Genomic DNA, 13,858 nt, shown 5'->3' with positions numbered 1-13,858 from the left:
ACAGCAGGAGGGCTCAGCAGCGACGTTTCCTCTTTTGACTGTTTGATGTCCCAACTCCCCCATGATGATGGACCCCCTAGTGCCCTCTATGGCTACAGTTCCACCCCTGGTAGTAACTCTATGTATCTACATGTTCTGGCTAAGGGTAATGTGTTCTGTCTAGCACCAGGTGCACATGTACTGTCCGCACATATGTCCAGAAAACTGCCTCAAATATCAGCCTCCAGAATGATAAGTCTCCCTGGCTTTGAGGAAGACAGAGCAGGACGTATTTCTCGACACGTAGACAAATCTGCAATTCAGGAAAGCTGGGTGACATCTCTATATGACAGGTGTCCTATACCTGTCTGGGACACCCAGGAGATTCGGTAACCGGTAGCTCCTCTGACCGCCCTCCATGTCGCCATCATACTTTGGGAGGTGACATCTTGGATGTTCAGGTCACTAACTCCTTCTATACGTTCTATGGATGAGAGAAGCGATAATGTCATCTATGTTATAATTTGCAATCCGTAAAAAAATTATGCACAGGGTTGCAAGAACCACACTGCAAAAATAATGTACTGTACAGTGTTTAAGCAGCAGCGCACAATTGTAAGTAAAATACGACCATATACTGCTTAAATACAATCAAAGAGTGCTCATATATGATAATCATACACTAGATCCATACATGAAGTAATAACAATGTTATGCAATGTATAAATACTATACAGAGTAGAAATATTGCTTCCATACAATATATAAATAATGCTGCTGTACTGCACTACTACACAATGTACAAATAATATGGCTATACTTCTTATAAATAATACTGACGTACAGTGAATAAATACATTTGCTGTACAACGTATAGATAATCCTGCTATACATCGTATAATTAATACTACCATACAATTTATAATAGTGCTATACACTAATTATATAATTCTAATGCATAAAAGTATAAATAATACTGACATATAAAGTATAAATACTACTGACATATAAAGTATAAATACTACTGTTTTACAAGGTATAAATAATATTGTTATAAAATGCATAAATAATACTGCTATACAATGTATAAATAATTGTGATATATATTATTAATAGAATTCTGATATGCAAATTATAAATAATACTGCTGTACACCGAATAAATAATACCGCCATTTAATGCATAAATAATAGTACTATACAATACATAAATAATACTGCTATAAATACTGCACTACTACACAATGTATAAATAATATGGCTATACTTACGATAAATACTACTGATGTACAGCATATAAATAAATTTACTATACAACGTATAAATAATACTGCTATACAATGTATAAATAATTGTGCTATATATTATTTATATAATTCTGATATACAAAGCATAAATAATACGGTTATACAAGGTATAAATAATAGCATTATACAATGTATAAATAATACTGTTACACAACGTACAAATACCACCATACACTGTATAAATAATACTGTTATACAATGTATGAATAATTTTGCTACACAGTATATAAATAATTCCACTATACAATACATAAATATTACTGGTATACAAATTATAACTAACACCACTATACAAAGTGTAAATAATACCACTATACAATATAAAAATAATACCGCTATACAATGTATAAATATTTCTATACAATGTATAAATAATACTGCTATACAGTGTATAGATAATATGACTATACAATGTGTAAATAATACCGCTGTACAATGTATGAATACTACCGCTATATAGTATATAAATATTACCGCCGTACAATAAATATTAAGTAAGCTAGATGTTGCGGGCTTTGGGTACCAGGCTATCTGTAGTGTCGTGAACCGTGAGAGCTGATGTGTCCTGTGCAATATCTTGTACTTACGAGTTCGGCTAGTAATGGTGACCGGTGCACCAGTCTGCCGCTGGTACTGGGGATAAAGCACAAGAATATACTCAGTATCTGGTCTGAGGTCGCCAAGGGTGTCGGACAATGCGCTTCCACTCAGGGTCTTTTCTCCCGTCCTGGCATCTCCTGTAAATAAGAACAGCCTGATGAGAGTGATATTCCTCCAGACTTGTCATTTGAATATCATAATCCATCATCTCCTGGTGAGTCATGAGACTGTGCATGTATCAGCCCCAGGGCAGAGAGTTCACTAATTGCTGGAGATACTCGACAGGGCGTGGACCAGAGGCGACACAAGACTGCAAGCATGCAAGCGTCAGAAGCAGACAAGTACAGGTATGTCCGCGGATGAGGCTGGAGCACATCCAGCTGCACTGGGAGCTCCGAACATTACACTTCAAAAATCCCAAAAATTCCTTAAAGAGCCCAAACAAAGACATAAATGTCAAAACCTCGCACGGAAAATTACAAACGTCTGGGGAAATCTGTTTTGACACAACACGTCAAAGCCGCCATAGAGGATTTGGCATCAACATAGACGCGGTGAGGATGTTATGTAGCAAGTATGTGACACATCATTATATCACCCTGTATGAACTGGAGACGACGGGACGGTTCATCAGTCCAGTGCTGAAGGTCAGGGGTAACTGAACCCTTAAAGACTGGGCAATTTTTCATTTTTGCACTTCCATCTTTTCCCTCCCTTCTTCCAAGAGTCATAACTTTATATTTTTCTGACCCCATAAGGGGTCATATTTTAGTACTTTTGAATGACACCATTCATTCTACCATACAATAAACTTAAAAAATGAGAAAAAAAAAAATTAAATGCGGGGAAAAGTGCGCAATGCCATTGTTTTTTGGAGCAGTTTTACTAAATCATTTATTATGCAGTAAATTGAAACGGTAACATGACTCTCCAGATGAGTACGATTACATCGATACCAAAGGTTTTTCAATATTTTAGTGTTTAAAAAAAATCATAACTTTGCAAAACAAAAATTTGGCTTGCGTTGCCACATTCAGCGACCCGTAACTTTTTTATTTTTCCATTGATGGACCTGTGTGAGGGCTCATTATTTTGTGTATAGAACTGACCTTTTTATTAACACCAGATTGTTTACATAGAACATTTTTATTGTATTTTGAGCGAATTGTGGAGACTAAAAAATCACCAATTGTGGCATTTTGAAAAAAAAAAGTCATTTCGGTGTTAATTTAATGGGATAAATATTTTGTTAGATCGGGTGATCACACTCCGCAATACCAAATGTGTTATTTTATTTATTTATTTTTATTTTGGAGAAAATGAGGATACTTAAATAATAAATAAAATAAAATAAATACATAAAAAAAATAATATATATAATAACAATATCTAATATATTATATATATATATATATTATTATATTATTCTTACTATATAATATACATATATGTAAATGAGGATACTTAAATAATACATAAAATAAATTTGTAAAAATGAAATAAAAAATAATATATATAATAATATATATATACTATATATATATATATCTATATATATATATCTATAAAATCAAATATGTTATTTTATTTTTATTTTTTTACATTTTGCTATTTTTATTTGGAAAAAAAATGAGGATACTTAAATAATAAATAAAATAAAATAAATTCATAAAAAAAAAAAAAGAAAAATAATATATATATATATATAATATACAATATATATATTATATATTATTATTATTATATAATAAATATATATATATATATAAATGAGGATACTTAAATAATAAATAAATTAAAATATATTCATTAAAAAAAAATAAAAATATATATATATAATAATATATATAATAATATATATATATATATATATATATATATATATATATATATATATATATATATGTGTGTGTGTGTGTGTTGTTTTTCTAATTGATTAGGTTATTTGAACCTGCGGCAGATGGTTCACCCATACAGTACATTGCAATAGTATTACAGTGTATTGAGATATCACTCGCACCCTATCACAGGATAGGCTTTATAGGAGATTTCACACGTCAAGAAGACAGCGATTGCACCGCACAGGATGCTGATGGCCATCAGAAGTTATGGCCGCCATGTTGAAGCCTCTTAAATGACGCTGTCACACTTGCCAAAGGCATTTAAGGAGTTAACTGATGCAATTGGATCAGTCTAATGTGTTATTAAGGGTTTAAGGTTCCTGGGCCCCAATGTAACTTCTACAATAGGGCGGCTAACTGCATATATCATTGGCAGAGGGGTCTTTGGACCTCTGAAGAACTGGGGCTTTGAGTGTTAACTTTGCACCTTCATAGCTATACTCCTGGTAACTCCCAATTCTATAGCCATTGGAGGCCCCATGCAAAAAAATGCCTATAGATTGCAATGAAAGTTATGTAATGCTTTATTTCCCCAGTGGTGGCGCTGCAGGGAAATATCCAGTATTACATCTGATCAGAGGATAAAAAGGGATCATACAAAGTAGAAAAATCCCTTCTTCCATTGCTTAGAACAGCGGTCTGCTACCTGCGGCTCATTAGCTGTGGTGAAACTACAACTCCCAGCATGCCCTGATAGTCTGTTGTGTACATGGCATTCCAAGAGTTGTAGTTTCCCTACAGCTAATAAATCTTCACTCTCCTTTAATAAGTAACAAAACAGAGACAGATGACACTAACCCCTAGTGGAATAGGTGAGCCTGTATCCTGATGGGGGTTCTCCTCCCGAAACGCTCCATGCCAGTCTGAGGAAGGAGGGTCCGGCCTCTGCCACTCTGAAGTTGGATATGCCAAGGGGGCTTACTAAATAAAAGAACACAATTTTCACTTACTGACCTGCAACAATTTATAGGAAAATTCCTAAAAATCATGTGACAATTAATAATTTGTTTAAAAGGAAACTCCACATTGTAATTCCACAGGTTAAAGCTCAGCAAAATTAAATTCACTTTGCTTTCTTCTTCCTGATACGAGAATATCTTACAGGTTTTCCCCCGACCAGAGACGGATTCTCCAATGCTGTTGGCATACAAAGCGGTCACAGTAACCGAATACTCCGTGCCGGCTCTGAGGCTTTGTAGGACGGAAGATGTCTGAGCCGAGGTCAAGCTGATCTGTGGTCAGAAATCAGGATATGCTTATATCAAATATTCTACAGGTTACAAGAAATATAGCCGTTATATTCTTATACACAGGGTGCAGTATTATAGTAGTTATATTCTTGTACATAGGAGCAGTATTATAGTAGTTATATTCTTGTACATAGAGGCAGTATTATAGTAGTTATATTCTTGTACATAGGGAGCAGTATTATAGTAGTTATATTCGTGTACATAGGGTGCAGTATTATAGTAGTTATATTCTTGTACATAGGAGCAGTATTATAGTAGTTATATTCTTGTACATAGGGGCAGTATTATAGTAGTTATATTCTTGTACATAGGGAGCAGTATTATAGTAGTTATATTCTTGCACATAGGTGCAGTATTATAGTAGTTATATTCTTGTACATAGGGGCAGTATTATAGTAGTTATATTCTTGTACATAGGGTGCAGTATTATAGTAGTTATATTCTTGTACATAGGGGCAGTATTATAGTAGTTATATTCTTGTACATAGGAGCAGTATTATAGTAGTTATATTCTTGTACATGGGAGCAGTATTATAGTAGTTATATTCTTGTACATAAGAGCAGTATTATAGTAGTTATATTCTTGCACATAGGGGCAGTATTACAGTAGTTATATTCTTGCACATAGGGGCAGTATTACAGTAGTTATATTCTTGCACATAGGAGCAGTATTATAGTAGTTATATTCGTGTACATAGGGTGCAGTATTATAGTAGTTATATTCTTGTACATAGGAGCAGTATTATAGTAGTTATATTCTTGTACATAGGGGCAGTATTATAGTAGTTATATTCTTGTACATAGGGAGCAGTATTATAGTAGTTATATTCTTGCACATAGGTGCAGTATTATAGTAGTTATATTCTTGTACATAGGGGCAGTATTATAGTAGTTATATTCTTGTACATAGGGTGCAGTATTATAGTAGTTATATTCTTGTACATAGGGGCAGTATTATAGTAGTTATATTCTTGTACATAGGAGCAGTATTATAGTAGTTATATTCTTGTACATGGGAGCAGTATTATAGTAGTTATATTCTTGTACATAAGAGCAGTATTATAGTAGTTATATTCTTGCACATAGGGGCAGTATTACAGTAGTTATATTCTTGCACATAGGAGCAGTATTATAGTAGCTATATTCCTGTACATAGGGGGCAGTATTATAGTAGTTATATTCTTGTACATATGGGGCAGTATTATAGCAGTTATATTCTTATACACAGGGGGCAGTATTATAGTAGTTATATTCTTATACACAGGGGGCACTATTATAGTAGTTATATTCTTGTACATAGGGGGCAGTATTGTAGTAGTTATATTCTTGCACATAGGGGGCAGTATTATAGTAGCTATATTCTTGTACATAGAGGGCAGTATTATAGTAGTTATATTCTTGTACATAGGGGGCAGTATTATAGTAGTTATATTCTTGTACATAGGGGGCAGTACTATAGTAGTTATATTCTTGTACATAGAGGGCAGTATTATAGTAGCTATATTCTTGTACATAGGGGGCAGTATTATAGTAGTTATATTCTTGTACATAGGGGGCAGTATTGTAGAAGTTATATTCTTGTACATAGGGGGCAGTATTATAGTAGTTATATTCTTGTACATAGGGGGCAGTATTGTAGAAGTTATATTCTTGTACATAGGGGGCAGTATTATAGTAGTTATATTGTTATACACAGGGTGCAGTATTATAGTAGTTATATTCTTATACACAGGGGGCACTATTATAGTAGTTATATTCTTGTACATAGGGGGCAGTATTGTAGTAGTTATATTCTTGCACATAGGGGGCAGTATTATAGTAGTTATATTCTTGTACATAGAGGGCAGTATTATAGTAGTTATATTCTTGTACATAGGGGGCAGTATTATAGTAGTTATATTCTTGTACATAGGGGGCAGTACTATAGTAGTTATATTCTTGTACATAGAGGGCAGTTGTTAGAACCTTGCTGTTAGGTTTTTTTTCCTTTGCTGGTCACATGACCTTGTTGGCCTATTTAATCCTGCTCCGCCCTTCTGGCTTTGCTGGACTTCATTGTATATCTACTTTCTAGCTAGCCTGTGCTCTGTATCTAACTCTGTTAGTTTGCTTGGTCTACGGACCTCTAGGTTCTATCTATTTTGTTTGTTCGTCTTTCTGCTGCTATTTCTGTTAGGAGGTGTCCCATATTCCCCGTCCTCCACCACCGGAGGAACAGAGGCAGAGGCGTCACCATCCGACACAACAGCTTTTTTTAACAGAGAGACATGAAAGACCGGATTAATTCTCCAGGAGGTAGGAACCTCCAACCTAACAGCAGATTGGTTGACAACCTGAAGCACCTTAAAGGGCCCTACAAACTTGGGACCCAATTTCTTAGAAGGAATCCTCAACCGCAGATTCCTAGAGGACAACCAAACCATGTCACCAACAGCGAACAAAACCTCCTGTCGTTTCCTATCAAAGTAGTCTTTAGATTTTCTGTTGGCCTCCTGAAGATTACCACGCACATCCGTCCAAACTCTTTCCAAATCACCGGAAAAATTCTCCTCCCCAGTGCTCCTTGGACACATTTGGCTATGGACTTTATAACTGACCTTCCCCCCTCTGAGGGTTCTACTGTCATCTGGGTGGTCGTGGACCGTTTTAGCAAGATGTGTCACTTGGTTCCCTTCGTCAAACTGCCCTGCGCTAAAACTCTCGCTAAGGCCTTTGTCAAGGAAATTGTCAGACTTCATGGCGTTCCTACTGACATTGTTTCTGATAGGGGTCCTCAGTTCGTGGCTCGTTTTTGGCGTGCCTTTTGTGACAGGTTGGGAATTCATTTGTCGTTTTCGTCCGGATATCATCCTGAATCTAATGGCCAGACAGAAAGGAAAAACCAGGATGTTGAGCAGTTCTTGCGTTGTTTTGTGGCAGACAATCAAGAGGGGTGGTCTGAGTTTCTGCCACTTGCCGAATTTGCTCTGAACAATCATACATCTTCTTCTGCTGGTTGTTCGCCTTTTTTTTGTTGTTCTGGGAGACATCCGTCGTTTGGGTCGTTCTCCAAGTTGGGATCTGCCGTGCCTGAGGAGGAGAATTTTTCCGGTGATTTGGAAAGAGTTTGGACGGATGTGCGTGGTAATCTTCAGGAGGCCAACAGAAAATCTAAAGACTACTTTGATAGGAAACGACAGGAGGTTTTGTTCGCTGTTGGTGACATGGTTTGGTTGTCCTCTAGGAATCTGCGGTTGAGGATTCCTTCTAAGAAATTGGGTCCCAAGTTTGTAGGGCCCTTTAAGGTGCTTCAGGTTGTCAACCAATCTGCTGTTAGGTTGGAGGTTCCTACCTCCTGGAGAATTAATCCGGTCTTTCATGTCTCTCTGTTAAAAAAAGCTGTTGTGTCGGATGGTGACGCCTCTGCCTCTGTTCCTCCGGTGGTGGAGGACGGGGAATATGAAATTTCTCGCATCCTTGACTCTAGACGGTATAGAGGTAGTTTGCAGTATCTTGTGGCCTGGAAAGGTTTCGGACCCGAGGATAACTCTTGGGTGAGGTCAGATGATGTTTCCGCGTCCAGACTTATCAGAGCGTTTCACAGGAGATTTCCTGATAAGCCTGGTCCTAGGGGATCCGGAGGATCCTCTTAGAAGGGGGGGTACTGTTAGAACCTTGCTGTTAGGTTTTTTTTCCTTTGCTGGTCACATGACCTTGTTGGCCTATTTAATCCTGCTCCGCCCTTCTGGCTTTGCTGGACTTCATTGTATATCTACTTTCTAGCTAGCCTGTGCTCTGTATCTAACTCTGTTAGTTTGCTTGGTCTACGGACCTCTAGGTTCTATCTATTTTGTTTGTTCGTCTTTCTGCTGCTATTTCTGTTAGGAGGTGTCCCATATTCCTCCCAGTCCTTAGTACTTGTAGGGATTCCCTCCCCAAATCTATAGGTCTCCGTACAGACTAGATTAGGACTTTAGCAGGTCTGATCGCAGGATCAGGTTCCCTGTTACATCGTAGGGATTCAGCTGAGTCTTATAGTAGGGACAGATCTCCTCTCTTTCCTTAGCTTTGGTAGCAGAACATAACAGCAGTATTATAGTAGCTATATTCTTGTACATAGGGGGCAGTATTATAGTAGTTATATTCTTGTACATAGGGGGCAGTATTGTAGAAGTTATATTCTTGTACATAGGGGGCAGTATTATAGCAGTTATAGTCTTGTACATAGGGGGCAGTATTATAGTAGTTATATTCTTGCACATAGGAGCAGTATTATAGTAGCTATATTCCTGTACATAGGGGGCAGTATTATAGTAGTTATATTCTTGTACATATGGGGCAGTATTATAGCAGTTATATTCTTATACACAGGGGGCAGTATTATAGTAGTTATATTCTTATACACAGGGGGCACTATTATAGTAGTTATATTCTTGTAATTATAGTAGCTATATTCTTGTACATAGGGAGCAGTATTATAGTAGTTATATTCTTGTACATAGAGGGCAGTATTATAGTAGTTATATTCTTGTACATAGGGGGCAGTATTATAGTAGTTATTTCTTGTACATAGGGGGCAGTACTATAGTAGTTATATTCTTGTACATAGAGGGCAGTATTATAGTAGCTATATTCTTGTACATAGGGGGCAGTATTATAGTAGTTATATTCTTGTACATAGGGGGCAGTATTGTAGAAGTTATATTCTTGTACATAGGGGCAGTATTATAGTAGTTATATTGTTATACACAGGGTGCAGTATTATAGTAGTTATATTCTTATACACAGGGGGCACTATTATAGTAGTTATATTCTTGTACATAGGGGGCAGTATTGTAGTAGTTATATTCTTGCACATAGGGGGCAGTATTATAGTAGTTATATTCTTGTACATAGAGGGCAGTATTATAGTAGTTATATTCTTGTACATAGGGGGCAGTATTATAGTAGTTATATTCTTGTACATAGGGGGCAGTACTATAGTAGTTATATTCTTGTACATAGAGGGCAGTATTATAGTAGCTATATTCTTGTACATAGGGGGCAGTATTATAGTAGTTATATTCTTGTACATAGGGGGCAGTATTGTAGAAGTTATATTCTTGTACATAGGGGGCAGTATTATAGTAGTTATATTGTTATACACAGGGTGCAGTATTATAGTAGTTATATTCTTGTACATAGGGGGCAGTATTATAGTAGTTATATTCTTGTACATAGGGGTCAGTATTATAGTAGTTATATTCTTGTACATAGGGGGCAGTATTATAGTAGTTATATTCTTGTACATAGGGGCAGTATTATAGTAGTTATATTCTTGTACATAGGAGCAGTATTATAGTAGTTATATTCTTATACCCAGGGTGCAGTATTATAGTAATTATATTTTTATACACAGTGTGCAATATTATAGTAGTTATATTCTTGTATATAGGGAACAGTATTATAGTAGTTATATTCTTATACACAGGGTGCAGTATTATAGTAGTTATATTTCTTGTACATAGGGGCAGTATTATAGTAGTTATATTCTTGTACATAGGGGGCAGTATTATAGTAGTTATATTCTTGTACATAGGAGCTGTATTATAGTAGTTATATTCTTGTACATAGGGGCAGTATTATAGTAGTTATATTCTTGTACATAGGTGGCAGTATTATAGTAGTTATATTCTTGTACATAGGAGCAGTATTATAGTAGTTATATTCTTATACACAGGGTGCAGTATTATAGTAGTTATATTTCTTGTACATAGGAGCAGTATTATAGTAGTTATATTCTTGTACATAGGAGCAATATTATAGTAGTTATATTCTTATACACAGGGTGCAATATTATAGTAGTTATATTCTTGTATAAAGGGAACAGTATTATAGTAGTTATATTCTTATACACAGGGTGCAGTATTATAGTAGTTATATTTCTTGTACATAGGGGCAGTATTATAGTAGTTATATTCTTCTACATAGGGACAGTATTATAGCAGTTATAGTCTTGTACATAGGGGGCAGTATTACAGTAGTTATATTCTTATACATAGGGGGCAGTATTATAGTAGTTATATTCTTGTACATATGAGTAGTATTATCTATATATATAATTGTCTTATCCCATCTGTGTGTCTGTCTGTCCAGGAAATCCCGCGTCGCTCATTGGTCCGGCAGCGGCCAATCAGCACCGGGGGATTTCTAAAAAAGATGGCGGCCGTTAGCGGCTCATCTGCAGGACGGAGCTGAGCGGCGATGCAGCCGGGATATGACCGGCGCGAGGCGCTCATCTCCCGGCCGGTATCAGCAGAAGGACCCCGACCGCCGGACGCATCTGCGGGACGGAGATGCAGCCGGGAGATGAGCAGCGCGTGGCGCTCATCTCCCGGCCGGTAGCAGCGGAAGGACCTCCGGCGCCGCTGACCTCCATGCGGAAGGAAGGACCGGGGAGCGGTGCTGCGGGTCGGGATACTTCTACTGCGAGCGCCCGCGATGTCCCGGGTTCTCGCAGCGTAAGTAGCTGCACAGGCAGCGCCGCTCCCCGGTCCTCACCAAGACGATTCGATGATTGGTTGCGGTCTTCGGACCCAACCAATCATTGATCTTAGCGCAAAACTTAAACACCGCTGTGCTGATTGGTCGCCAATGCTGCCCGCGACCAATCACCGATTTGGGCGCCAAATTTAAATATCGGCCGCGACTAGTGTTGAGCATTCCGATACTGAAATATCGGGTATCGGACGATATTCGCGTTATCGGAATTCCGATACTTAATTCCGATACTTTTAGAATATCGAATACCGGAATCGGAAGTTCCCATAATGCCTGCGCTCTGCAGTGTCTCTGAAGGATGACAAGCTGGATGGCAGCGCTCAGCTGAGATCCAGCCTGTCATCAGAATGCCATCCCAGCGTGGGAGAATTCTCCTGATTGTTTAAAAGCCGGCGAGCGGTAAAAAGCCGCCGGCTTTTAAACAATCACACAGCCCCATACTGCTTCCCCGCAGCCTCCCACCCCGATCCTCCGCTTACCTCGCCACCTCCCATCCTGATCATAAGTTAGGACCGGGCGGGGAGCACAGCACCAAGGAGCGGGGAGCAAAGGACCCGGGCGGGGAAGCCGGCAGTGAAAAGACTTCACCGCCGGCTTTCCCGTTCTGTGCTGCGCTTTCCCGCCGGTTATTTCAAATGAACAGCTGAGGTATCAGGTGATGCCGATCAGCTGTTCATTTGAAGTAGCCGCGGTGCCCTCAGAGGGTTCATGTGAGTTCATGCTTGACTGCATTGCATGAACTCACATGAACTTTCCCACGGCCGCACAGGTCAGCCTCACCTCCCAGACCCGTCATGATTGGTGTGTGTGGGTGTCTGTGCGATGTCTGCGGGTGTGCGCGGTGTCTGTGCGATGTCTGCGGGTGTGTGCGGTGTCTGTGCGATGTCTGCGGGTGTGCGCGGTGTGTGTGCGATGTCTGCGGGTGTGTGCGATGTCTGTGGGTGTGTGCGCGGTGTCTGTGCGATGTCTGCGGGTGTGTGCGGTGTCTGTGCGATGTCTGCGGGTGTGTGGGTGTCTTTGCGATGTGTGCGGGTGTGAGCGGTGTCTGTGCGATGTCTGCGGGTGTGAGCGGTGTCTGTGCGATGTCTGCGGGTGTGTGCGGTGTCTGTGCGATGTCTGGGGGTGAGTGCGTGCAGGCAGACATAGGCCGATGTGACACTACTACTCCCATCGGCCTATGTCTGTCCCCCGTCCACTCGTGCCAGCAGGATCAGCTCGATGGGAGCAGTAGTTCCCATCAGCCTGATCCTGCTATTTAAATTGCCCTACTGTGTCCCCAATAAATTTTAAATACATTTCATTGGTGGCCAGTGGTTACCTACAATAAATTAGTTCATACATTACCTGTCCCCGCCGATCGCCACCTAAAATAAAGTAAAAAATAAAAAACTACACCTATACTCACCTAGACACCTAATTCCCCGAAGCCATCGATCTCCTGTAATAAAATATAAAATAATAAACCACAACCTTATCCTTACCCCTCCGTAGTAGTCCACGAGTGTCCCACGATGATCTCCAGTTCAGAGCAGCCACATAGAATGTGACCGCTCTGAACCGCCGCCGCCGCTAGAATGATGGGGCCGTAAAGCAGCCCCGTCATTGCATAAGCGGGTTCGCCGGAGTTCAGGCAGCGCTGCTCCGGTCAGCTCCTTTACGGCCCTGCTGTATCGTGAGAAATTCCCACGGTACAGCAGTGCCATAAAGGAGGTCACCGGAGCTGCGCTGCCTGAATGCACTCCGGTGACCTCAGTCAGGGGCTCCCGCTGCCGGGAGCGGACGTGTTCCCGGTAGTGTGAGCTTACAGCAGCCATGCATAGCTGTCACCATCTCCAGATGTGACACCTGTGCATGGGAGATCAGCGCAGGAACGTGGACAGGTAACTATTTTTTTTTAGCAAACTAAGAATTAAATAAAATGGTGTGTTTTATTTCAAATAAATTATTTTTTTCTGGGTGTTTGTGTTTTTTCTTTTTAACACTTTGTAGGTTAGTAATGGGGGTGTCTTATAGACGCCCATCATTACTAACCTGGGCTTCATGGCAGCTGGCGCTGACGTCAACCCCAACCCTATTACCCCCTGCCACCGCACCAGGGCAGCGTGGAAGAGCGAGGCTAAGTGCCAGAATTGGCGCATCCCATGGATGCGCCATTTCTGGGGCGGCTGACGGCTGGTGTTTCTAGCCTGGGAGGGGACCAATATTCATGGCTCCCTTCCTGGGCTATTAATATCAGCCCCCAGCTGTCTGCCTAGCCTTTGCTAGCTATTAAATTAGGGGGGACCCCACGTCATTTTTTTTGG

At 39.6% G+C, this 13,858-nt stretch overlaps 1 protein-coding gene across 3 annotated transcripts in view; it reads right to left on the bottom strand.

Moving 5' to 3' along the window:
• COL7A1 (collagen type VII alpha 1 chain) overlaps positions 1-13,858 on the bottom strand; it is a 158,344-nt gene that overhangs the window by 116,328 nt on the left and 28,158 nt on the right. For all 3 annotated transcript variants that reach the window (XM_073644916.1, XM_073644915.1, XM_073644917.1), the window contains exons 8-11: positions 4,889-5,018; positions 4,585-4,707; positions 1,873-2,022; positions 344-463 (exon numbers count right to left, since the gene is read on the bottom strand). In XM_073644916.1, the coding sequence (XP_073501017.1) occupies positions 344-463; positions 1,873-2,022; positions 4,585-4,707; positions 4,889-5,018 (523 nt within the window). The remainder of the gene's footprint in view (positions 1-343; positions 464-1,872; positions 2,023-4,584; positions 4,708-4,888; positions 5,019-13,858) is intronic.

Source organism: Phyllobates terribilis, unplaced genomic scaffold (assembly GCF_046119375.1).
Source record: "Phyllobates terribilis strain yellow unplaced genomic scaffold, ASM4611937v1 Scaffold_8__6_contigs__length_399053987, whole genome shotgun sequence".
Taxonomy (NCBI): Eukaryota; Metazoa; Chordata; class Amphibia; order Anura; family Dendrobatidae; genus Phyllobates; species Phyllobates terribilis.
Note: the sequence above shows the minus strand (reverse complement) of the source record. Positions and strands in the feature narration are given on the sequence as shown.